Source organism: Candoia aspera, chromosome 5, assembly GCF_035149785.1.
Source record: "Candoia aspera isolate rCanAsp1 chromosome 5, rCanAsp1.hap2, whole genome shotgun sequence".
Classification (NCBI taxonomy): Eukaryota; Metazoa; Chordata; class Lepidosauria; order Squamata; family Boidae; genus Candoia; species Candoia aspera.
Genome location: NC_086157.1, coordinates 90,817,456 through 90,842,064, shown reverse-complemented (window position 1 = coordinate 90,842,064; position 24,609 = coordinate 90,817,456). Strand labels below are relative to the sequence as shown.

The window sequence follows — 24,609 nt, the reverse complement described above, 5'->3', positions numbered from 1 at the left end:
AGTTGCAATATCAATCTTTGGTTTCTGAAGAAGTGGAACTGATTTTGATAGCTTATCAAGAATTTGATAGCTTAATCAGTTGTTTGTGTAATGAAGTTCAAAGCTACCTAATCAAACAGTACAGTTTAACTAACTACTGAAGTAAGATTCAGACAAAAATAAAGTAGAAGTTATTAAAACAGTATATATCAAACTAAATTCTAATATTCCATTTTACATCTTAAAAAGCAGCGGTGTTTTCTTGTGCAAGTTAAACGCTACTGCAAATTCAGTTTTCGTTTAAAGTGGCTTTCTCCAACCTGGTGCCCTCCAGATGTACTGGCCTTCAAGTTTTACCATGTTAGCTAGAAGTTGGTTTCACGTATGGAAAGCACTGGGCTGGGGGAGCCTGCAGTACTGGAGTTATGCAAACAGAAAGAATAATTTTTAGGAGAGTTAAACTTCAAGTTTGATAAATTAAGTCCAGATAGTTTAAGATTATAAAAATACCAAGTCTGTTAGTTCATTTCATTTAAGCATATATTAAGGCTTTTGGCAATTCATTTGCATGGATTTAGTGTTCATCCATTTTTTCTTTCTTTTCCACAGCTTTATTTTCATCCTTTCCTGTAATCTTATATTCATCCAGGACTGCATGGCCTGTTTCCTTTGCGGTTTTCTTGACTATAGCTTTGATTCCAATATTGTCAATATTAAAAGCTGTCACACCAACATTGATGGCAGAACTCACAGCATTATTCGTAGCATGGCCAGCATCATCCCCATACCTTAAAGTAAGAAGGAACATGGAAGACTTAATTTTTAGTACAGTACAATTAAGGAAAGCTGCTTTATACGTATTCCCATAAGCCACACACCACTCATCATTAATTGAAAAATCTACTCTTAAGAATATAGGAATTGGCTTGATTACCCTCTTGAAGACTTTTGAAAGTAGAAAAGAACAATTAAATGGTTTTTCCACCAGAAGTGCTAATGCATCCCATTTTTAATTACTTCTATTTCCTTCCTTCAGGAAAGTATATGACTTGGTCTGATTAACATTTAATGCTACACCATGTTGTGGTTTATTTGATTTTGACACACATTCTGGAATCAGAAACTGTTCTTTGTAAATCAGGATTTATGGCTTAAGATACAAACCCAGTTACTTGGCTTATTGGATAGTAGTTAAATCATGGCCTTAAGTGTTACACAAGCATGGACTTTTATAGTTTTTAAATACAATGGCCAAGTTTTTACTTATACAGACAGCTGATGAAAAACTTCATTCCATCCAGAAAAATGAAGTTAAATTAGATGTGGGATTTTTGTTAAAGCTGTTAGACATAATAAATGCTTTATGAAAATGAATTTAAGGTTTCAAGGACAGTAATTAAAGGATTTTTTTTTTAAAAAAAAGCTTTACTATGAAAAATAAGGGTTTCTTAAATTAATCAACACTCTAGGTATATAATACAGCCATTACAATTCAGGTTCATAGTGGATCTATTTCCTTTGTTATTATGAATTTTTGTTTTTCAATTCATTGCTGTACAATCACATTTAATTCTCTCCAATCACTGCAATCAATGTGATCCATCTATAACAATGACCATGTGCTAGAAAAATACCTTCTTGGATTCATCATGGAAGGTTAAGGTAGCTTTCCATATTTCATTAAGCCATAGTTAATTGAATAAACAATAATGGTTGGGTTCATAAACAACACTGATCTAGTTTACACATCCAAGTCCCAACTAAATTCTTCAGAACACATTTTACAACTACATGGAAGAAAGTGGATTGGAATTAAAGATGGTATTCCATTCTTGGGGATAGGACGAAAGCTTCTTGTTCAACACAAATTTAATCAGCTTGATTAGATAGCAAATCATTCCTAGTTGTATTAATTTCACCTTGAAATGAGCCATTAACACCAACATTATAAAAGAATTGATTCACCTACAGCCAAGGAAAGCATATTCACACCATCTCAAAACTATATATTCCACTATAGTGGGTAGAAGTTTATGTAATTTAAAATATTTATATTTAATATGTGTAGATACAGAAAGTGTTCAGAATTTATGATAAAACCAATCAAAAGAAACCAAAATTAATACAAGGTTTTTAAATAATCAACAGACTAATCTGTGTAACACTCGTTCTTTCTTTTTCTTCTTTCTGCTATCCTACCTTTATTATTTGTTATAAATAACTCAAGGGGGCGAACATACCTAATACTCCTGCCTCCTCCTACTTTCCCCACAACAACCACCCTGTTATTAGGGTTTGCCTTATTCTGAAACAAAGAATAAGATCAAAAACATAAGATATGGACACAGCTTAAGAAAGAACAGTTACAAGCAGCAGAAAGTTCAAGGAGATGAGATGGAACCAGGGCCAAACAACAAGTAAACTGATATTAATCCAGAAATTCAGGGTTTCAGAAGAGTCTTAAGTATCATTACTGTTTATTATTTTATTATTTATTTAATTTTTATCCCACCTTTATTATTTTTATAAATAACTCAAGGCAGCAAACAGACCTAATACTCCTGCCTCCTCCTATTTTCCCCACAATAACAGCCCTGTGAGGTTAGCTGGGCTGAGAGAGATGGACTGGCCCAAGGTCACCCAGCTGGCTTCCATGCCTAAGGCGGGACTAGGACTCTCATACATATAGCTAAAACTACAGGTAGGTTGCGATTAGTGCAAGTGCAAATAGTGCGATATTCAATTTAGTGTGATTTATAAATTGATAACCAGTTGTGTTTAATGTGAGCCAAAATTCAGTTAATTCGAGGCTAGCGCACGTGCAGTTAAGGCTAGCAGTTGCGCAGTCACCCTCGGGATTTTAGACGCTAATCATCGTGTGTGCAAAGTGGAGAAAGGGGAGGTTCCGTTTGAGGAAAGCTCAGGAAAAAAAACTCATTTTGAAGAACTACAGCAGAATACAGGAGATAGCAGGTACAATTTGGATATCGGTTATCCTCCAGCTTGTCCCTTGCTCACTTATTTATTTTAGATACGTATGAGATCTATCTATTTAGAGGATAGATAGGAAGGATATTTAGAACTCTTTTTAGCTTTCTATAACTGCTCTGTGACTTTGTTAAAAATAAATTTAAGGTGTAAGTATTCTTTTAATCTTTTACTGTTACCATTTCATTAATAAACCTAAAAATTTATGTTTAAATGTTTTCATTGCCTATTTGGTCAGGCTGGAACCAATAACACTATTTTCCATAGAAATATAACGTCGAATAGTTGTCATGTCCCCCGTTGCAAGGCATATGTGCATCACAACGGGGAAGAGGAAGGGATAAGCATCCCTTAGGTAAGAGGAAGGGATAAGCATAATCCCTAAATCACTCATACATCCCCCAAGCACCCATATCCAGAAGGGAATCCCCAACACAATAGATAAGCCCCTCAGACCAGACTTGGCACCCATAAAGAGATAGGGGGAACGCCTTCCCATTCCCCCAGGGGATGCATTCACACCTCCCTCAGGCACGCATGTCCACAGAGGAATATCCAACATAATGGGAGCGCCCATCAGACAGGACTTAACGCCTATCGGAAGATCGGGGAAACACCTTCCCATTTTCCCCAAGGGACGCACCCGGTCCGGACGAAGACAGGGAGACAAAGGAGATTGCCGGGATCGCCCATCAGCTGACGCATCGCAGTCCCAAGCACCCATCTGGTCCTGGCTCGAGGGTAGAGAAGCACAACGTCCGCCAGCAAAGTATAAACAGGGCACCCTGTCACCACATAAGGATTCCCGTCTTTCTCTTTGCACGCACTCCGTTCTAATAAAGCCAGAAATCCTTAGAACTTCTAAGTGAGTCTGTGTCTTATTCAGAGCGTGGCTGCCCTGACAATAGTGCAAAGTCGAATAATGCAACCATTTTATAGGATTCATTAACCGCAGTAATCAAGACCTACCTGTATTGAGAAAATGAGAATATCCACAGACCCGGCACTAGCGAAAGAATCCATGGCTGCAGTTCTGCACAACACACCTGACCTAGCCAAATACAGAGAAATAGAAATACCCAGGATAATGGACCTCATCAACCTCTGCCTTACAACCTACGTTCAGTTTGATGGAGAAATATACCAACAGAAAAAAGGAATATCTATGGGATCACCAATTTCAGGACTTATAGCAGTGATTGTAATGCAGCGTCTGGAAAGGATAGCACTCCCACACAAACAACCCGAAGTATGGATCTGGTATGTAGATGACACTTTTGTCATAATACAAAAGGAACAACTGGAAGAAACCCACAAAACCATCAATAACATCTTTAATAGAATAAAATTCACAAGGGAGGAAGAAAACAACAACTCACTACCATTCCTGGACATCCTCATCAGTAGAGGAAATGATGGTAAGTTAGAAACACAAGTCTACAGGAAAGCTACCCACACCAACCAAGTGCTCCACTACCAAAGTAACAATCCAACCTCCCACAAGAGAAGCTGTGTAAGAACATTATTCAGACAAGCACTTACACACTGCAGCAACCCAGAACACCAGGAAAAAGAAAAAGATCATCTGTACAGCATCTTCCGACAAAATGGATACCTGCTCAACTTTATCAAAAAGTGCCTCACCACCCAACCCACTACAACCCAACCAATGGAAACTATGAAAAGGATAACACTGCCATACATCAGAAACATCTCAGAAACCACCAACAGACTGTTACAACCACATGGCATCACCGTAGCACATAAACCAACTAAAACTCTTCAAAACTTATTAAGCAAGCCAAAAGACCCAATAGCCCAAGAAGAAAAAACAGGAGTTATTTACAACATACAATGCAAAGACTGTAACAGCCACTATGTAGGACAGACAGGCAGAAGACTAGCAGAGCGCATCCATGAACACCAACTAGCAGTCAGGAGACACGATGAGAACTCCTTAATCTCACAACACATGGACAGACTCAACCATAGTTTCAACTGGGAAACTGTGAGCATTCTAAACCAAGCCAAATCCAAAACTGCTAGAGAATTCCTGGAAGCCTGGCACTTGGACCAAGTAGCCATCAACAGACACATAGAGGTAAACAACATTTACATACCATTCAAAAGAGACAATAGAAAAGCCAAAGGACCAGAACACCTCCTCGCCAGCAATCAGCACCCAGATATGCAAAAATCAACACTAGGATTAACACCACAGGAACAATGCACCCTAATCAAGGAACTATTAACTCAGTCAACCAAGCAGCAAACAACAGCCCAATCAAGGAACTCCCAAGGAGAGAACAACACCCCTACCAACACAAGCAGGGCAAACCATGGTATATAAACAGAGAGCAAGACCCTCTCCCTGTTCACACTGAAGATGTTGCCTAGTCTGGCAATGAAACGTCTGCAAGAAAACAACAAGGCTCAGAGAACACCAAGGACTCCACAGTTCAACCCTGAGCTACAAATATTCGCTTCAATTGAGAATATCTCATATATTTTACACACATAGTCTATTAGATGTTTGTTTGTTTGTTTGACTGATTTCTATAGCCGCCCATCTCAGCAAGTGACTCTGGGCAGCTAGTGAGCTAATAAACTATATCAGTTAATCCACAGTATCCAAAGAACTAAAGTAGCCCTTTCCAGTTTGATGCCTACAAAATGATGCAACTTTAATGCTGATGGAGTATTACCAGCACTGAATTCAAGTACATTTGAAAGACACTAGCCTGAGATGATGGGTGTCCATGGAGCAGGGGAGGGGGTGGAATGATGCAACATATTGCAGTGCTAAGCATGTGACTTACATTCATGCATCTGACTTTGGGGTGCAGCATGAAAGCCCAGGGTTTGGGTCATGATGAATACTCTGCCATTTTCATGTCTCAGCACTTTGTACAGGATGTTTGCAGTTAAGCAGAATAAGAGGGAGAAACATCTAGAGACCCCATGATTAATGTTCACTAAAGATAGTGCAAGGACCTGGCTGATCTTGTCTGATTTCAAAAATTAGACAAGTCAGAACATGATTGTGCTTGGATGGGAGACCACCAGGAAAGCCCATGGCTCTAAGTTAGACTGGGAAGTTCAAAAAATATCCCAGAAAGCAATGACAAACCATTTCTGTATTGTTGCTAAGAAAATGACATGGATGTGTCCATGTAGTTATTAGGAGTCCAGCTTGACTTTAGGGAATCTTTCTTTTAAAAAACACCTTAACCTTGTTATAGTCTACTTTATTACTTAGTTCACATTACTGCTGCAAGATTTTCAGAACATTTTAAATCCACAGAAAATCATGCTATACATTTTTACAACTGCCATACTTCTTGTCTAAATAAAATATACCTAAAATAAAATCTAATCTACCCATTGCTAATAGAAACACAAAATAGAATATGAGAGGCCACAGAAACACTCCTAACATCATACATTATGACAAGGAAAATACTAGTCATATTGTATGCCAGTTAATTAAGCCATAGTTTTCTTGCATGAAAGAAATTTTTGATGTGGCTCTCCATTTGAAAAGGATTGCTTATATATTTCATTGAGAAGGTGTGAATACTTAAAAGAAGATTACCAAAAGAATTTCTGTAGATAACTGCAAGTTACTTATTGCTTTTTGCTCCTAATGACCACTGAACTCTCATCTCCACTTTTGCTATTTTTAAATCTAAAATAAAAACAAAAATTAACATGAACAAAATATTATTTAGCTTCCCCCCTGCCCCTCAAGGAATGCTTTTGGGCTATACAATTATTTTGGCCCAAAAGGATACAGTACAAATGTAATGGACTTTAGAAGCTCAAGTTGTATTAAATAGCATTTTCAAATGTAACTCTTTCAATTATCTCAATTTCACTATCATGTCAATTACACACATTTTTAAAAATTGCCTTCAACCCAGAAGAGAGCCAGCTAGTTTGGAAAACATTCTAAGACAGCCTTTCTCAACTGTTTGACCCTGGAGGAACCCTTGAAATGTTTTTCAGGCCTCAGGGAACCCTTGCACATTCAGGCTCAAATATAGGCCACAAGTTACAAAATTATTATATTCATTTCATGTATAGGCCCGTGTATACGCATGAACAGCGTTCTTAAACTAAAAATAAAGAATGACACCTCTTTAATGTGAAGTTGCCTGAATTTGAAATATTTTTTTAAATAAATCATGATCTCCCAGGGAACCCCTACTGACCTCTTGTAGAACCCTAGGGTTCTATGGAACCCTGGTTGAGAAGCCCTGTTCTAAGACTATATTTAAAAAAAAAAATCCACTGTACTGTGGAGGAAATCAAAGATTCTATTTATTAGCTATATATATGCTATTGTGTATTCTATATGGTGTATTTCTTTAATATTCATGCCATGACATACTTGTTGTCTTTACAGGTAGTCCTCATTTAGCAACCACAATTGGGAACAGCAACTTGGTCATTGAGCAGAGTGGTCACTAAGTGAAACATCACAAGTTTATGATCTTATTTCAGCTCTCCTTTGCTTTACAGACCTGCAAAGGTTGTAAATGCAAGGACTGGTCTCAAAGTTACTTTTTCATCACTGTCATAACTGTGAACAGTCGCTAAACTAGCCACCCAGAGTCACTAGTTTGAGATGGGTGGCAATATAAATTGAATAAATAAATAAAAATAAAAAATAAATAAATGAGGCAATTACTAAACAAGGACTACCTGTATTTCGACATTTTCAATGATCCCAAATTCCTACAAAATTTATGCCTCTCAGGGAATAGAAATATGCTCAGGAATGCTGGATTAACCACACTCTTATTACTACTATTTCAGTGTCAGCCTGTTGAATAATAGTAAAAGACTTGGTACTCTTGTATATCAAAGCAGCAACTCTGTTTTTCAAAGGATAATGCTGCAGTGTCTCCTTGTTATCTCATTTGCCTATCAGTTGTAAAGCAAGTTCTCCTATTCATTTGGGATCTATTAAATGTGTGTACATGCTCAAACTCTCTTTGATCAACATCCTATATAAGAACTATGTAACCTTGTAGCCTTTGCTGTTGGCTCATCTGAGTGCAAGAGACCAGTGACTCATTGTAGCCTGCTGACCTTGGAAATAATAAATGATTGCTGGATCCTCTCCAGTTGCTTGGATTTCTTTGGTAAGTTTTCTACCACAGAAATAAAGATGTAAGCCTCTCTCAAGAACTCTGTATCCTCCTTTGTTTTCTTTCAGTCCTATATGTTTTCATTTAATATTTCCAGCTGTCTTTCTGGTTCAGGTTATCTCTGTTCTTTTTATCCCCAATGTGCAATTCATGGGCACCAATGTGTCCACAAAAACTCTCTCAGCACCCACCATGACCCTACCCCCCTTGCTGTTTTAATTAATTTTAACTAGAATTAAGAAGGAAGCTGGTATGTTATGAAGCAGCCCTTGCCTCAGAATCATCTTGATTTGCAAGCATACTTAGATTTTACATAAGCCAGACAGACATTTTTTGGGTAGCATCTTAGGCTAGAAAAGGTGGGAAGAAGAACCTCACCAATTAGCCATCCGGTAAACCAGTGTTTTCAACTACGTCCATTGTGACTGCCACTTTATTTCATATGGTCTCAAAATGCTGGTCACACATGAGCCAGAAGGCTGCACAATTGCTTTTTTTATGTTATAAATATCTTTCCCCTCCACCTATTATATATAATAGTCCCCCCGTAGGGGTGAGATGGGCCGTGAATAAATTTGTAAAATTAATTAATTAATCAATCAATCAATTAATTAATGGACACCACTACAGTTCCCTTATTTTATGATTTGGCTAAGACTGCTTATTTGTTTTTGCCTACTCTGCTTTTTGAGCAGCCCCAAAAAAGTTTTAATTTCATCACATATCATATAGCTTATTAATTTTGCATAATATACCTTCAAAGGGAGCCCCCTGCCCCAGTTTACACCTCTTTTGACTCATCACATGACACAAACTCTAATCAATGAAACATAAGATTCAACAGAATCTGCAAGCTGTGTTAATGGCTATTCAGAAGTTAGACCTAATGTTTTGTACAGTATCTCTTTTCAAGCCATTCTGTATTTACCACAGAAATCTATTTCATAAATTATTACCACTTGTGAGAAGCTCAATTAAAAAACACCAGCTATGGCTAACACTTGCATTTCTTTTAGAACTTAAGGAAATTGATAGAGCATGTAGTCAAAGCTAAGCTAAAGCTAAACACACTTTCATTTTCCTCCATAGATTTGATACACATTCAGTAGTCAAAAGGAATAAGGCTGGTAATAATTCTCATTGTGATAGGGTGAACTTCATAAAGAAGGGAAATATTTTCAGTGTGGAAACAGTTTACATGGAGAACATAGTGCATTACTAGACATTACCTGTTTTATTTCCATGACTTTTACATGAAAGATAGTATCATGGTTAGTAACTAAAAATACTTTAATGATATAGAAAAGGGTTACGTGGTCCAATTTTAAATAAAAAGGCTAAATTCTCCCCTTATCTACGGCATATTACATAGAGAGGCTATACTGAAGGATTTGTGTTTCAGTCCATGTTACTTTTGGCATTGCAGCACATAGCAGAAGAAAGGTATTTGGGGACAGGACTACTGAATAGAAGACTTCTTCAGCGACAAAGCCTTTTTACTTGTCTTTTATTTGTATATAATTGGGAAAACTATGTATTTAAATACATGGCACCACCATCATCAGTAATTAAAGTTCAACAAAGCATTTTTATGCAATCGTAATTCCCTAACATTCATATATATCTATTGCAGAACAGGAAAAAAAATTAACTTACTTGTACTTGATAGTCTGAACTGTCTCTTTAGATACACTTTTAGCAATGCATTTTGCAGCACATTCCAAACCCTGCCATATTGTTGAAAACCCTGCAAAAATAAAGTTATTAGAACCAAATGATAACTACTATATAAAAAATTAACTTACAGTGCATTGACAAATAGCCATGTTAATTTTGTTACCTTGAACTCCGCTTGCTGCTACAACTAGAGCACCATCCAAAGTTGATTTTCCATCTTTGTCTTTCTTAAGAGATTCTGGAACCAGCTTGCTTCCATGTTTCTTCACATGAGGGGCTAACTCTCTTCCAACACAACTTGCTATTGAACAAAGGCCTTCAACTAAAACAGAAAGCACTACTGAAATTGACATTTCAGTTGTCAATGGTGTGTAAGCAAGCATAAAATAGTTTGAAACAATTAACGAGATTCAACATGTCTAGTTTCTCAGTGGAAGCTCACATGATAGTCACTTGATGGTCCAATGCTCTCAACTCTAGATTTTTTTCTTAATATTTATAAAAAAGTTAAAGACAAAAAATCTGAAACTATAAAGCATAGAAAACATATAAACCATGCTAAGCAACTCATGACTTTTTGAAGGAAACTGGATTTTCATGTCTTACCCAAGAACTGACTGACTTTGACTGCTCCCCCTGTAGCTTGCCTTGCTACATGTAGTCCCTTTGCTACAGCTGGGTTGACCTCCAGAGGTTTTTCTTCTGGCTGAATGTGTTCTCTTATTTTAGAGGCTCCTTTATGGATTGCTTTTCCAGTATATTCTGCTCCTTTGACTAGACCCCAGCTCAACCAGGATGCTCCTTTATGAAAACATATCAAACAATATTTATGCAGTAGCATTATCAAGAATTAGTCCTTAGGACAGCATTTTGTTCCTGTTAAATCAAAGCTTTTATTATTCAAATTACAACACTGGGAGATCCAAAGAGCCAGAACCCTCCTCCATCCCCAAATGTCATGGTCCCAAGGTCAGCCAAGAAATCTCTCTGCAAAATGAAAACAGGCATGCGATTGTTTCTAAGTCATGGTGTATATTTCTTTATCAGTAACTCCTAGAGGTCTGACAGAGTTGAGCATCTTCTAGATATATATCTTGCTTTAGATTACCATTTGATTTTTAGTCATTGATCTGTCAGGGAATTATTTTGGCTTTCTTGCCATCTTTTAAAAAGAACTTTTATTACCTATTTGAAAACATTTTAAGACGCACATTTTAAAACAAAAAGTGTACCAGTACAGGTAGTCCTTGGCTAACGATGGTAATTGAGACCGGAATTTATGTTGCTAAGTGATGCAGTTGTAAAGCATGACATCATGTGACTACATTGCTTAGCAATAGCAGTTCCAGCAGTCCCTGATGCCATTGTTAACCAAATCCCAGGAGTCGTTAGGCGAGGACCCACCCCAATCCAAGCCATTCCCGGCTTGGTCCCTCCCAGCCCCAAGCCTTGGTAAGGGACTCCGTATGATGAAACTCCCCCCACCTGCCTACCTCCCCCCATCTCTGACATTTTGGCCACCTGCCTACCCGCTGCCCCCAGCTGCCCTCACACCCAGCCCTGCCCGCTGCTGCGCCTGCTATACCACATGCTGCTACTGCACCAGCCAGGGCCTTTTTTTCTCTTGCATACTGCCCAGGGCCTCCATTCGGGCCCCAGCCAGGGCCTTGTTTGCAAAAGAAGCTCAGTGCGCAAAAGGAGGACACTTCTAGCTGGCTTGTGCATGAATGGAGGCCCTGGGTGGGGCCCAAATGGAGGCCCTGCATGAGGTGCAGACAGAGGCCCTGGGCAGGGCACAAGAGAAGACCCAGCTGCACTGGTGTGAAAGAAGCCCCTGGCCAGTACAGTAGTGGCACGTGGTGCAGTGGGCAGGGCCAGGCAGTGGGGGCAGCTGGTGGCAACAGGTAGGGAGGCAGCCAAAAGGTGGTCATAAATGTGGGTGGGCTCGAGTGGCTCCAAATTTTGCTCATGTGACTGTGGGTGTGCTGCAATGGTCAGGACTTCGAGGACCAGTCGTAAGTTCCATCATTCAGCGCTGTCGTAACTCTGAACAGTCGCTGAATGAATGGACAATAAGGGAGGACTATCTATGCTAACTTTTTTCCTGCCTCAGAGCCGCACTGGTATGTTAGAATCAAACTTGAGTTTCAGCTAATGAAAATTAGACCAAGAAAATTTTTAGGGAAGATATTCATACTGCACATTAATTTTTCTTCAGCCAAACCTGTAAGCAGCTAAAGGAGCAGGTTTCAATACAACTCATGCTTACAAATCTATTAAAATAAATCTTAATATCAAATGATAGATATTTCCACCAACAAGACGGCACTTTGGGATTGAAGTGCAAGACTGGAGCCAACTGTTCTTTTTTTAAACGTATCTATTGATTTTTTTAAACCATCTTTTCATCTAATAGAACTAATAATGAACACAAATCATGCTTGGCTGGAATTTCTGTTTATAGGAATATAACATGGTTTTACTAAAATTTGGATGCACTCCACTGTTTATTAGCTATTACGGTTTTAAAAATTTATATTGGCATAATAGCAAGAGATTAAACTAAGCATCAATGCAGACTTACTCAACATAGTACCATACAAATGCACTGGAATTACAACCTCCAGAAATACCCAGCCATACTTGGAAATTTGCAACATATAGTATCTGAAGGCTGATGTTTACTTCTATGTCTGAGAGTACCTGATAAGATGCCATGAGCTATTTTCTCACTCCAGTCAGGTAATTCTCGGTCCCTCTCTTCAGGCGCTGGTTGAATACGTACAGTCTGACCAAGGTTGATCACATCACTTGAAGCCTCAGCAGGCTAACAGTATGAAATAAGTATCCACAAAAGTATCCACAACGTATCCACAAAAATAAAACAACAGAAAACCAAAGCAAAACATTTATTTATTTATCAAATTTTTCACCGCCCATCTCCCAAAATGGACTCTGGGTGGTTTACAATAAAACATAAATAAAAATATAAAACTGTAAAACACTATAATACATAATACAATAAATACAATAAAAACATTGATGGCTGGAAGTTCTTTATGATTAGCAGGCAGAGCTGGGTCCTTCTAAGAAACTAACCATCCCCAGGAATGGCTACTCTCTCTCCCGCCCCAGGCATAATTACAGACCCAGGTCTTTAGCTGTTTCCTAAAGTCCAGGAGGGAGGGAGCCAATCTCACTTCTGGGGGAAGGATATTCCAAAGGGCAGGTGCTATTACAGAGAAGGCCCGTCTCCTGGGCCCCGCCAGATGGAACTCTCTTGCAGACAGGGTCCGTAGCATGCCCTCTCTGCACGACCGGGTGGGACAGGTTGATGTGATGGGGAAGAGACGGTCTCTTAGGTAACCTGGACCCGTGCCATATAGGGCTTTAAAGGTGATAACCAACACCTTGAATTGGACCCGGAAGCATACTGGCAACCAATGCAGCTCGTGGAGCAAAGAGGTGACGTGTGCTGATCTTGGGAAACCCAAGATCGCCCACACGGCTGCATTTTGCACCAGCTGTAGCTTCCGGATACTCTTCAAGGGTAGCCCCATGTAGAGCACATTACAGTAGTCTATATGGGAGATAACCAGGGCATGAGCGACCGTTTGAAGGGCCTCTTGCTCCAGGAAGGGGCGTAACTGGCGCACAACACAAAGTTGCACAAAGGCCCTCCTAGCCCTCCTATTAAATTAGCTACAAATCATGTCATCCTACAGAGAATTTACATTGTGACGATAAAGTTTTCTGATTTGGAATATATAAAATTACACATTTTAGAATACTACCAAATTTGACAAAAGTATTGCATCATACGCTTACAGATTTAAAAATCTTCCTCCCTAATAATTTGATTATCATTATACTTTAATACAATTTACAGAATTTGTAATCTTCTCACAGATAACATGGTTATATATTCTTCAAAAAGTAATGTTTCTCAGAGTTGCTAGACAGTTACATTGTGAGACTGCATTCTTGATCACGTAATTCTAAATTATCATGATCAGGAATTTTATTTAGAATATTTTTATATAACATGTTCACTGTTAGAATCAATATCAAAGTCGAATTCTGGAATTCAATTCCAATACATCTGATAATCACCAGATCAGAGAAGATCATTCTACATGAAGAGGTTCCCTCTAGAAGCCTTGATGTGGAAGGTTACTCAGTTACCTATTACTACCTATGTGTTTTGTCCTGATTGCCCTAAGTGAAGAACCTATGTCACTGAAGAATAATTCCAAGCAACCTCATTCAGTATGGTCAATGGGAGGGGTTGTCAGATGTTCTACTTCAGTTAACATCTGGAGCTCCACGTACTCTCCATCTTTGTTTTAATTAGTTTTAATTGAGAGCTTCTAAAGCAGAGTATATCTTGTATTTGTTTACTAATTGCTTTACATTTATTTATACTTTCTTAATTATGTATAATAGAAAGGTTATATAGAAAGTATTCTTTCAGATTAAGGAGAAAGCCCTTTGTTATTTCATTCAGTGCTTGTATTTGTTGTTAAAACCGCAAGCCTTTGTTCAGCTGTTCACAACTGGAAGATGAAATTCTGGTTTTTCCCCACCCCACCCCCAGGAGCAAGAATAAGAAGGGTGAATGAACTTCTATGTGTTTTGCCTTCACAATCAAAATAAAAGCATTCATTCTATTTATTCTGGGTTTTTCTCACACTGGCACAACCAGGAATAGGACAAATGCAATCATGTGATAGTTAGATGGCCCTTTTTGTCAAAGAAATTATCAGCTGTACATTTTGGATAAAGAACTAGATATCAATAATCTCCTTAGGGGGGAGATGGGCAGTGATAAAAATTTGACAAACAAACAAACAAACAAATGTCTGGGCAAATTCATTTCAAGACTAATTATTTAGGTATTGAATATACTGAATGTGAGATAAAGTGTGGAACCATTGTCTATGCTATAATCAATTAAATCTCCAGAAATGCTACATTATTTTGACATTATTCCTCAAGAAAACATTAATGAGTATATACATCACAATGTAAATTCTATATAGAAAACTTATTTTGCACATTCATTAAATATTTGCACATTCACAGAATATGTGTCCTAACAGTCAGGAACCATGCTGAGACGAGGAATAAGTCTCTAGTGTTTTATTACTGCTTCGTTAGACAGAAAATCCTAACAAACTGAAGAAGTGTGACAAAACCCATACAGATAAACCCCAAAAGTCAAGGCAGGTCTGTTCTGTGTCTCTTTGAATGACTGCTCAACTCCTCACTACTACGCATGCGTTTTCCCCCCTGGATAGGGGCCCCCTCCTGCTCACCATCAGTGCTCATGACAATATGGCTGCTTAATAATGCTGGATTGGCATCCTTCTCTATGGATGATTATTGGTTAGCATATATGCTTATTGGTTAAAAATGGCCTTTAGGTGACAACAGGACCCAAACATAAGCAAGTAGTGTACATTAATGATTAATCCTCTGTAAATTCACCAAATGAATTACTGTGAAACAGAAATAGATACTGGGTAAGCCAGACCAACATTTAATTATGCCATATAGTTGAAAAGATATATTTACTGTATTTTGAAAATATTTTATTAGTTGGTCATTCAGAATTAACAGGATCTGGCATAACATTCTCTTTTTATTTTATAAACATTACAGTAACTGAAATATTATATAATATTGAATCTGATAACAAACATTTCAAAAACCGAGCCATCTGACCAGGACTGTTAATGGCTAAAAATTACAAGATCATTCTTAAAAATATAAAAATGGACATTTTTCTAGAACTGTCCCATAACTCTTGTCAAAACAGAACTGCTCATCCATTTTCTGAGTGGTTTTTAAATTGAAGTAGTTTTTAAATATGGCTCATTGTAGGAACTGGTTTAAGAAATTCCCACAACATGCTAAAGTAAACAAGCTACGTTTAAATTTAACACAATGTGTGAACTAGACTCCTAATCCACGCACTTAAACAGTGGAGAATGGAGGAGGATGCAGACATAAAACTTCACTGATAGGTCAGAGAAGATTACAGTATTATACACTGTAGAAGCACAAGGACTGATGAGCTCAGTTCATATATCATGACAAACTAGACATGATTTATAGCACAGCGCACTCTGTGATCTTGGCAGCTGACTTATTCAACAAATCAAGGTTAAAAAATGTTTTTTATGACTGGGTTCACACACTGTGCAAAATATTTTACCAGTTAAACTTAACAGTGCCACCTGTCCTTAAACTGTATCCTAGTATTTAGAGATAGATCTAGTTTGGGTCTATATTCACTGAAAAGTGTCTCTACTGAGTTCTTACTACCAATTTATGTCCATCTCATAATTTCTGTCATGCAACTCTTTTAACTATTCCATTGTTGTTGAGTTGAACTATCTCAGACATCTTTTTCTAGTAGCATGTGTTTTTCTAAACAATTATTTATTAATCCAATTTATATAGCCACCCATCTTACCAGAGGTGACTCTGGGCAGCATACAACGATCAGATAAAAACAATAAATATTGTAGCAGATAAAAATATAAAAAAACTATAATAAATATCATAGAAAACCCACAGATATAAACCCTAAATGAGGGAGGATAAAAATAGTCCCCTTAACAATGGAGCTACTTAAGCAAGTCTCTGGTTCCCTGAAACATGGCAAATTTACGCAGATTGCCAAACCATCATTCTCCAAATCCTCATTTTTTCTTTTAGATATATCTAATATTTATTGGTTCAATAAAGTTGGCTCACAAAATAACTTTTTGGTGACATATGTATTCTACAGTAAGTAAATACTGCACATTGCAAAACAAAGGCAATTTGTAAAATTTTGCCACCATCATTAAATCATAGCCCTCAAATTTACCTTAGTTCCAAGATCTGATTTCTGTTTTAACAAATCCTCAAAAAGCTCTTTGTAAGATCTTTGGCATCCTGATGGAAACCCTACTCCCTCACGGGATCTTGGAGCCTGCAGTACCATATCAAGGACATCAACAGTTTGAAGGCTCAACAAAGAATCTATTCTGCATTCTTTCACAGTAACAGTGTACTATTGCCATACAAAATTATCCTTTTTAAAGCATGCAAGTGACTAAATACCCAAAGAATAATACCCAAGGTGACTAATAATCAAGTAAAAGTTAAATAGTGAAGTAAAAAATAAACTGTAATTAAACCAATTGTTGTTTACTATTAAACAGTGGATTTCCAAATGACTATAACTAAAAGGAGAATGTGGTTTCTTATTTAAAGTTTACTATTTTCACCAATAGTGCGTGGCAATAAAGTTAAAATCACTATTAATGATCTGCTTTTATATACATATTGGAAGACTGTCTCTTCCATTTACCATCAGCTGGATTTCCTACCATCCTAACACTTCTAATATTTAATCCATTCATGAAGTGAAAGGGAAAATTAAGTTACATCTTCATAATCTTATCTAGAAATGTCTGGTTTAAAGAGATCTTTAAAAATATCTGCAACAGATTTTGCTTAATCTTTGCTTTGTTATGATCAACTGGACTATTCCCATCATATTTATTGTAGTTGTATCTTCTTGTATCTACCTGAAGAGGGGTTTTGGGTGGGGGTGGAGGAAAAGAAAAATAATTTAATTAAGAAAAAATGCATAACTACACTTCTGGTGGCTTACTCATCACTCAGGCCAATAATTAAACCTTGTACCAGAAATCAATAAAAGGACAATAATTTAAAAAACTGCAATAGATTAAAAATAATGTTGAATTATAGAACCAATACTCTTCTACAATTTCACTGTATTCATTCAGAAATCCCTTTGTCGTGTTCCTGTCAACTGGGCCACTACATAACTGAGATTTACACAGACCTGTCCAACAATATGTATGCTAGATGGCATGAGAAGAAATTCTAGTACACTGTTTAAAATTCTTCTGTGGAACAACTGCATGAGACAAGCATTTACCTGTATTCTAAGGTCAGTCATTTGTTTTAGCAGATCTTCAAATAGTCCTCGGTCAGCAATTGGAAGTTCTGAAGACAACACTACGCCTACATAGGATCCTGATACCTGTGACATCATGTCAGGGAACATGTAGACTCCAGAGCTGCATGAGAGAACAGGTGACTGGCTGCACATAAGAGGATATAGCCAGTCACAAACCTGGAAGAGAGAAAGCCAAATGGATTGAGTTCTTAATGAACAATACAAAAATTTTCACTGTTTAATTAAAGAACCAATATAGTAAACAAATCTGATAGTTTCATAGCTGCTTTTTAATATTTTGGTAGGTCTCTGTCGAAGGGGACCAGGAATTACATTTGCAAGGCTATTTTCAGAACTACACATGTAAGTTTTCAGAGTATGAAACGCTCCCGATGTATTTAACCTGCTACAATTATGCCTCACTGTATCCTAGATATTATCCCCAAATATGGCCTTCAGCTCTTCAATTATATATTTAATCTTCTATTCAACTGATACAGCCTTGAAGTGTATTAGAAGATATTTAAAAGACAGGCTTTTCTAGCAGAGGCTTAACAAGAAGCTATCATTGTATTTTGTATTGGTTTTTGCTGAAGCCAGTGAATTGTATATAGATGGTCTGGGGTTACAGTATAGTGGTCTGATTCATACCAAGTCATATTAGGTAGCCTTTGAGTTGACATGTCTGCTTGAACAGCAGCCTTCTAGCATTTCCTCAATACACACTGAAAGCTGAATCCAGTACTTATAACTAGCTCAAGCTGTGAAGATTTTTCACCGCTTCCAAAGAATTGTCATGTCTTAGAAAGCTGCATGAAGACTGAAGTTCAAAGCAAAATGTAAATGCTGAAGGTCTTCACAGGTAGTAGAGAGTAGGGCAAATTTATCAATGGTGATTTAATAGCAAGTCAAGATTAAGATAAACCTCAGTGTAAGAATTATGCAATGAATTCATTTACATGTATGGGGCTCAGGAATGCATAGTAGCTTGCACACTGAGTTTGCTTTGGCCAGACCTGTTGGCCTTCACTACTGCCTTACTTGAAAAACACACCTTAGGAAACACTTCTCAATGTGGAACTTCCAAAAAGTCTTCATATGAACACAGTTGGAAAATAATTATTCCCTAAAGCACAAGCAGAGCAGCTGTGGCTTCCCAACAACTGCTGCCACTTCCTCAAGAAATCCTGCCTAATGGCTTGGGAAGACTATGATCAAAGTACAAGCAAAGCAGGCATTACCTGAAGGAAAGCAGGAGGACGACTCTGGGCTGCTGCACTATCTGTATCCAAAAACTTTACAATGCGAAGATATCCAGGATATGAGGGAGCGCTAACTTGTCCATCGGGGGTGACATAGAAAATCTGCACACCATGGGGAATGAGGATTAATTCATCAGCATCTACTCCAAAATTCTCAACAGGAGGTGGCTGAGTGCATTTGCTATAGTAATCATCTCCAACAGATAAGAACTCCCCAGACTCTGTCCCATAGGACACAGTATAGTGCCCATCAGTGGCCTCTGGAGTATAAGCAGGGGGTGCTTCATTGGGCATTGAAGATGATGGACTCACTGCAGCCATTTGCCCTTGGCTTGTAGATCCAGTATTTCCATTGCTTGCAAGTGGCTGAAGTGCTGATGTTAATGAACTAGGCACAGGAGGCCTCTCAGTCTTTCCTTTGGATGGAATTGATGGGTATAACTTGGGCATCTCTATACTGGACCTGACTGCAGTGATATTTTCTTGGGATTTTTCCTCTAGAAGTCTCAAACGAGAATTAACATTCTCTAAAGTTTCTCTCATCTTTTGCTGCATTTGCCTAACAGGTACTGAATGGGTCTTGGTGCCTTCAAGACCTTCTGATGGAATGCTAACTCCTTTGTGTAAGTGAGTAATCCCCTGCATGTAATAATTTATTGCTTCTTCTATTTGACCCAGTTCATCTGCATTCAAAGCTTTATTAACAAACACAAAAGCCTTCTTGTACTCATCTTCAATTGCTTTGGCATTTGCATTTTCTTGCATAGCTGAATTCTGTCCTTGATCCATTATTGCACACTGAAACACAGAATAAATTAACTGGAGACATTGAACAGAAGAGAATACATCAGTAGAAGGTATCTAAATCCAAAGGTTAAAGTGAAACCAGGTACATACATACAGTACATACAGAACTGTAATGTCAGATGAACCCTTAAATTAAAAGGATAGCAAATTATCTTTTTATGAAATAGGTTTCATCGTATTCAAGACTGGGAATCTGCAGCAACATTTGGAGAGTTATAAGTTCTATACTCCTGATTGACAGCATTATTTATTTATTTTATCAACCCAACTCACCTCACAGGGTTATTGTTGTGAGGAAAATAGGAGGAAGAAGAAGTATTAGATATGTTCCCTGCTTTGAGTTATTTGTAAAAATAATAAAGGCGGAATAAAAAATAAAAAATTAAAATTATTTAATCAATGTAGACGCTGCCTTAGTCTCAAGAGCAACTCTAGGCACCTTACAAAGCATAGATGATTTAAACAACAAGGCAAGATAAATCATGCAAGAGAAATCATGCATATAACAATGTTTGCTAAAATGATCTTATTGTTGGGGAAATAACAAAACTGGTTATGGCCATAAAATGTAGATCAACAAATGGGTTTACAAACTACACTGTCCCAAAGACTGTTTTAAAAAAACAGACCTTCAAGGCTTTTCAAAACTACCAGAGGTTTAAGGCCATACAGACTTCACAGGAAATGTTGTTCCAAAGGGCAGGAGCAGCCACAGACAAGGCACATCTCCGAGGTCCTGCAAGATGGCATTCATTTCACTGATAGAACCTGGAACAGGCTTTTCACACTGGTTTATTCCCAATATTGCACATTTCTAATTCACCTTAAAACTTTGCAAGTTTTTATGGGCGTTCTGATCTGATGCAAGAAAGGTAGAAGTGAAGGCCCACTCAAGAAAAGCTACCTCATGAAACTATCCGGACACATAACGTTTTGCTTTTTTGACAACAGTACAGAGGTGGCTTACCATTCACTTCTTCTGGGACTTCTAACTTCCTACATACAGTATGCTACAGCAGCCCTGGAATTCCCTGGTGGTCTCCCATCAAAATTACTATCTAGGCCTTGCTTAGCTTCTGGGCCCAGACAAGGTTGAAAAATTGTCATATGCTGAGCTCTGATGCAAGAGCAGACAGCTTTAAAAACTACATTCCATAAAAACTTCTTATGGCAGACTGATTGCCTGAAAAATCCAAGTTACCAAACTTAAAATAGTTGCCTTACCTCCAAACAAATCTATGGCTAGACAAATGACACACAGTGTGTGTGTGTGTGTGTGTGTGTGTGTGTACACACACACATTCGTTTAAAAAAAGGGAGAGAGCTGATTATCAATATATACTTTTATTCAAGTAGGATATTACAAGTTATTAAAAGTCAGCAATAATTTAATTACAGGTAGTCCTCATTCAGCAAGCACTCGTTCAGTGACCGTTCAAAGTTACAAGAGCACTGAACAAGGGCACTTATGACCGTTCCTCATAGTTGCAGCCATCGCAGCGTCCCCAGTCACATGATCATGATTCAGATGCTTGGCAACTGGCTTGCAATTACGACAGTTGCAGCATCCCGTGGTCATATGATCACCATTTGCAACCTCCACTGCTGGCTTCTAACAAGCAAGTTTGGTCCAGTGGTTAAAGCAATGGGATAGAAACCTGGAGACTGAGAGTTCTAGTCCCGCCTTAGGCATGAAAGCTGGCTGGGTGACCTTGGGTGACTCTTGTTCAGCCCAGCTCATCTCACACGGTTGTTGTTGTGGGGAAAATTTGGTATGTTCACCGCCTTGACTTATTTATTAAAAAAAAATAAAGACAGGATAGAAAATAAATAATCAATCTTCTAAAATGGCTAGGTCTTAGGCACTTCCAAATATTTACTCTTAGACAGCATCTAAGGGCAGCTTATATAATATGTGACAGAGACAGCCAGTATAATTACCGAACTCAGGTAGTAAAGCACTTTACGCAGAAAATAGCAACTCCTAATAACCTACTTTTCTAAGTGCAGGAAGCTCATTACCCTCAGTCACTGAAGAGAGAAATGGCATTTAAACCTCTTAGCTGTAGACTAAACTTGCACAGTCCTGCAGTTGTATTTTACAATTGTTTACTATTTTTAAATTTGGCTTTAAAGGAAGAAAATAATAATTGTCATCAATATCTCCATAGGTTAATTTAAACAGAACATTTATTCAGAAGAAAGTCCACAATCTCCTTATTACTGGCTACAGCCTTATTTCACAAGTCATAAATCTTAGGCCTAAATTCCTTTGCAGTCAGGTAAAATCATAATCACCATCCATGACTATATCTCATTTGTCCATCCCACCTGGAGAATTACTGTTATTGGGTGGTATGAAAATTCAGTACAATTACATAAATGGCTCATGCTTATTTAATTATTTTTACTGAATAAATCACAGTTATGTTCAGGTAATATACTAAACCCAGGAACTGGCAGCATTTCTGAACAGAAGGCCATATTTGGCCTTTGAGTGGCAGGCCAAGAACTACACTCTAAAAAAACTGCACAGAGCCAAAAACAAAAAAGCGGGGGGAAGAAGAAATTGTTGTTTATATTCCACTGTAATTAAAATCTATATAATATGATTGCTCTTCAGTATCCGTATATTAAAACCCACAACTTCTGGGGTTCTCCAGAGATTGTACCCAATGCTTCCAGGGATCCATATAGCCGTGAGGTCAATATAAGCCAATATTCTGGCTTATAAATCACAAAAACTGGTTTCACATATTGCATTGTGGCTTAATTCTCACTTACACATTTTGTAAACTTTCTGAGCTTAATCTCTGCTAGGAAATGAGTTATTTCAAAATCTGTCATGGGATGAGTGATGCAACTAAAAGATTTCCTAGAAATAATAGTTGTAAGCTTCTTGTGTTTCAGGACAGAAAGTGCCTCTGAAGTTGCCCTGAACTGCAGTCACAATGCAATATTCCGACAACAGCAGAATCAGCAAAGCACTTAAGGAAGAAAATAGCCTAGTCATAATGTTATGGGGAATTTAGCTACCTTCAGACTCCAAGCTACAAAGTTCAGCCTCAGCTATCAGTATCCTAGTCCATGAGAATCCACAGGCAATAGATGGAATGGCTTGCACTAGAGCAGATGATATAGCTACCTTACTAAATCCCAGATGTCGTAATTCTACATATGCAGAACTGCCTGTGTCATACAACACCCAGAACCATGGCTTATAAATTGCTGAGCCAAAACCAGAGCATGTTTTAGCACACAGACATTAAGCTGTAATGTGATTTATTTTGGTTTAGCAAGTTGTATCAATAGGGCCATTACAATCTGAGTATGTCCCATGATGGAATCATATGTCTAGGTTCACATATCACTAGGTTTACAAGATCTTTTTATCACTTTACTGCTGTCTAGGTGTTATCCAGATTGTTACAATTCAGTTCTACACATCATACTAAATACAATATATTCAGGACCCATAGTTTATGGATACTGAGAGGTGTAAATCATTCCAATTCTGATTTATTCAGAGAATTATAAAATGTAAAAGCTAGAAGGAACATTAGAGATTATTTAGTCCAACCCACTGGCCAGGACATGAATCCACTATGAGCGACTAAGGTTAAGCAAATAATGACTTACTGTGTTCAAGTAACTCAGTTTCAACAAGAGCCAGACCTGTAATTAAATATGAAATACAGGATGTCCTGGTAAGACCTAAACTTTTCCACTTTAAGTCTGAACTAATGCCTACTCCTGAAATCCTGTGCACAATTTACCTAGACATTAAGTACAGCTGACCCATGTGGGAACTGGCTTCTAAGTGTGCTGGTTTGAACATAAATACCACTGAACGAAATCGTCCGAACACACCCGCAGAATCCGGCTCCGAAGTAATTATCCTGATGCACCAATAAAAACAACGCAACCTCCTTTCAACGCTGGCAAGTGATGTTTCAGACTTCAGCGCGATTTTTAATTATTAAATGCCCACCACTTGTGTTATCAGCCAAGCAACTGGACTCAAAACCTCCCGCAAGTCCACAGACCCGAAGCAATCCCGACCCGGTTATACGGGGCTCGACCTTTAGACTTATTCCTCCTGCCAAGCCTGCACACGGACCGGCAGGGCCTCTAAGCGTCTGCAGCCCAGAGGTCACTCCCAGCTGCGCAACATCGCATCCCGCGCGAGCCAAAAGGCCGGGGACCGGAGCACGTCGCCAGGTGCTAATGCCTTTTCGAAACGCTGCAAGCCCCATACCTGTCCATCCAGAAGTTCCCCTTTCACCTGGGCCAACGCTCATCCTCTCACTTGTCCCGCCGGCCTCCTCCCTCCCGCCTCCCCTCTCACTCACCCAACTTCCCCAGGGCTTTGCGGCAGAAGCCCCTCTCCAAGCCCCCTTCTGGGCGGCCGCTTCAGCTGTTGGGGTCTCGGCCCACGGCGCGTCACGTGAGCGGCTGCCGTCAGCCGCCTGTTGCCGGACGAGCTTTCCCTCCGCCAGAAGCTTCTGGTTCGCTTCAGTCTCTTTTGGCCGCCAGGGGGAGCTGCCGCCCCTCCTCCTGAAATCCCGCCCGCCCGGTACTTACCGTAATTCTTGTAGAACGAAGTGGCTTTTCTTGCAAGGAATAATTATTATCTGCATTGTTAGATTAAAGCAGCCTTTCTCAACGTTTTGACACTGGAGGAATTTTTAGAATACTTCTCAGGCATTCGGGGAACCCCTGCACATTCAGGCTCAAATATAGGCCACAAGTTACA

The 24,609-nt window shown here is 38.5% G+C and overlaps 1 protein-coding gene across 3 annotated transcripts; it reads right to left on the bottom strand.

Moving 5' to 3' along the window:
- Positions 1-236: 236 nt before the first annotated feature.
- Positions 237-24,362, bottom strand: SPART (spartin). 3 transcript variants are annotated; one of them, XM_063305690.1, is made up of 9 exons: positions 24,206-24,362; positions 19,026-19,844; positions 17,764-17,961; positions 12,504-12,627; positions 10,407-10,601; positions 9,964-10,122; positions 9,780-9,870; positions 6,563-6,655; positions 695-767 (listed from the first exon to the last, which is right to left on the bottom strand). In XM_063305690.1, exons 2-8 carry the CDS (start codon positions 19,833-19,835, stop codon positions 6,595-6,597), a joined length of 1,638 nt encoding a protein of 545 aa, XP_063161760.1. In that variant the 5' UTR covers positions 19,836-19,844; positions 24,206-24,362; the 3' UTR covers positions 695-767; positions 6,563-6,594. The 3 variants fall into 3 exon arrangements, with proteins under 3 accessions (XP_063161759.1, XP_063161760.1, XP_063161761.1); XM_063305691.1 differs by having other exon boundaries at positions 699-767; positions 6,595-6,655; XM_063305689.1 differs by lacking the exon at positions 6,563-6,655 and having other exon boundaries at positions 237-767.
- Positions 24,363-24,609: the final 247 nt, after the last annotated feature.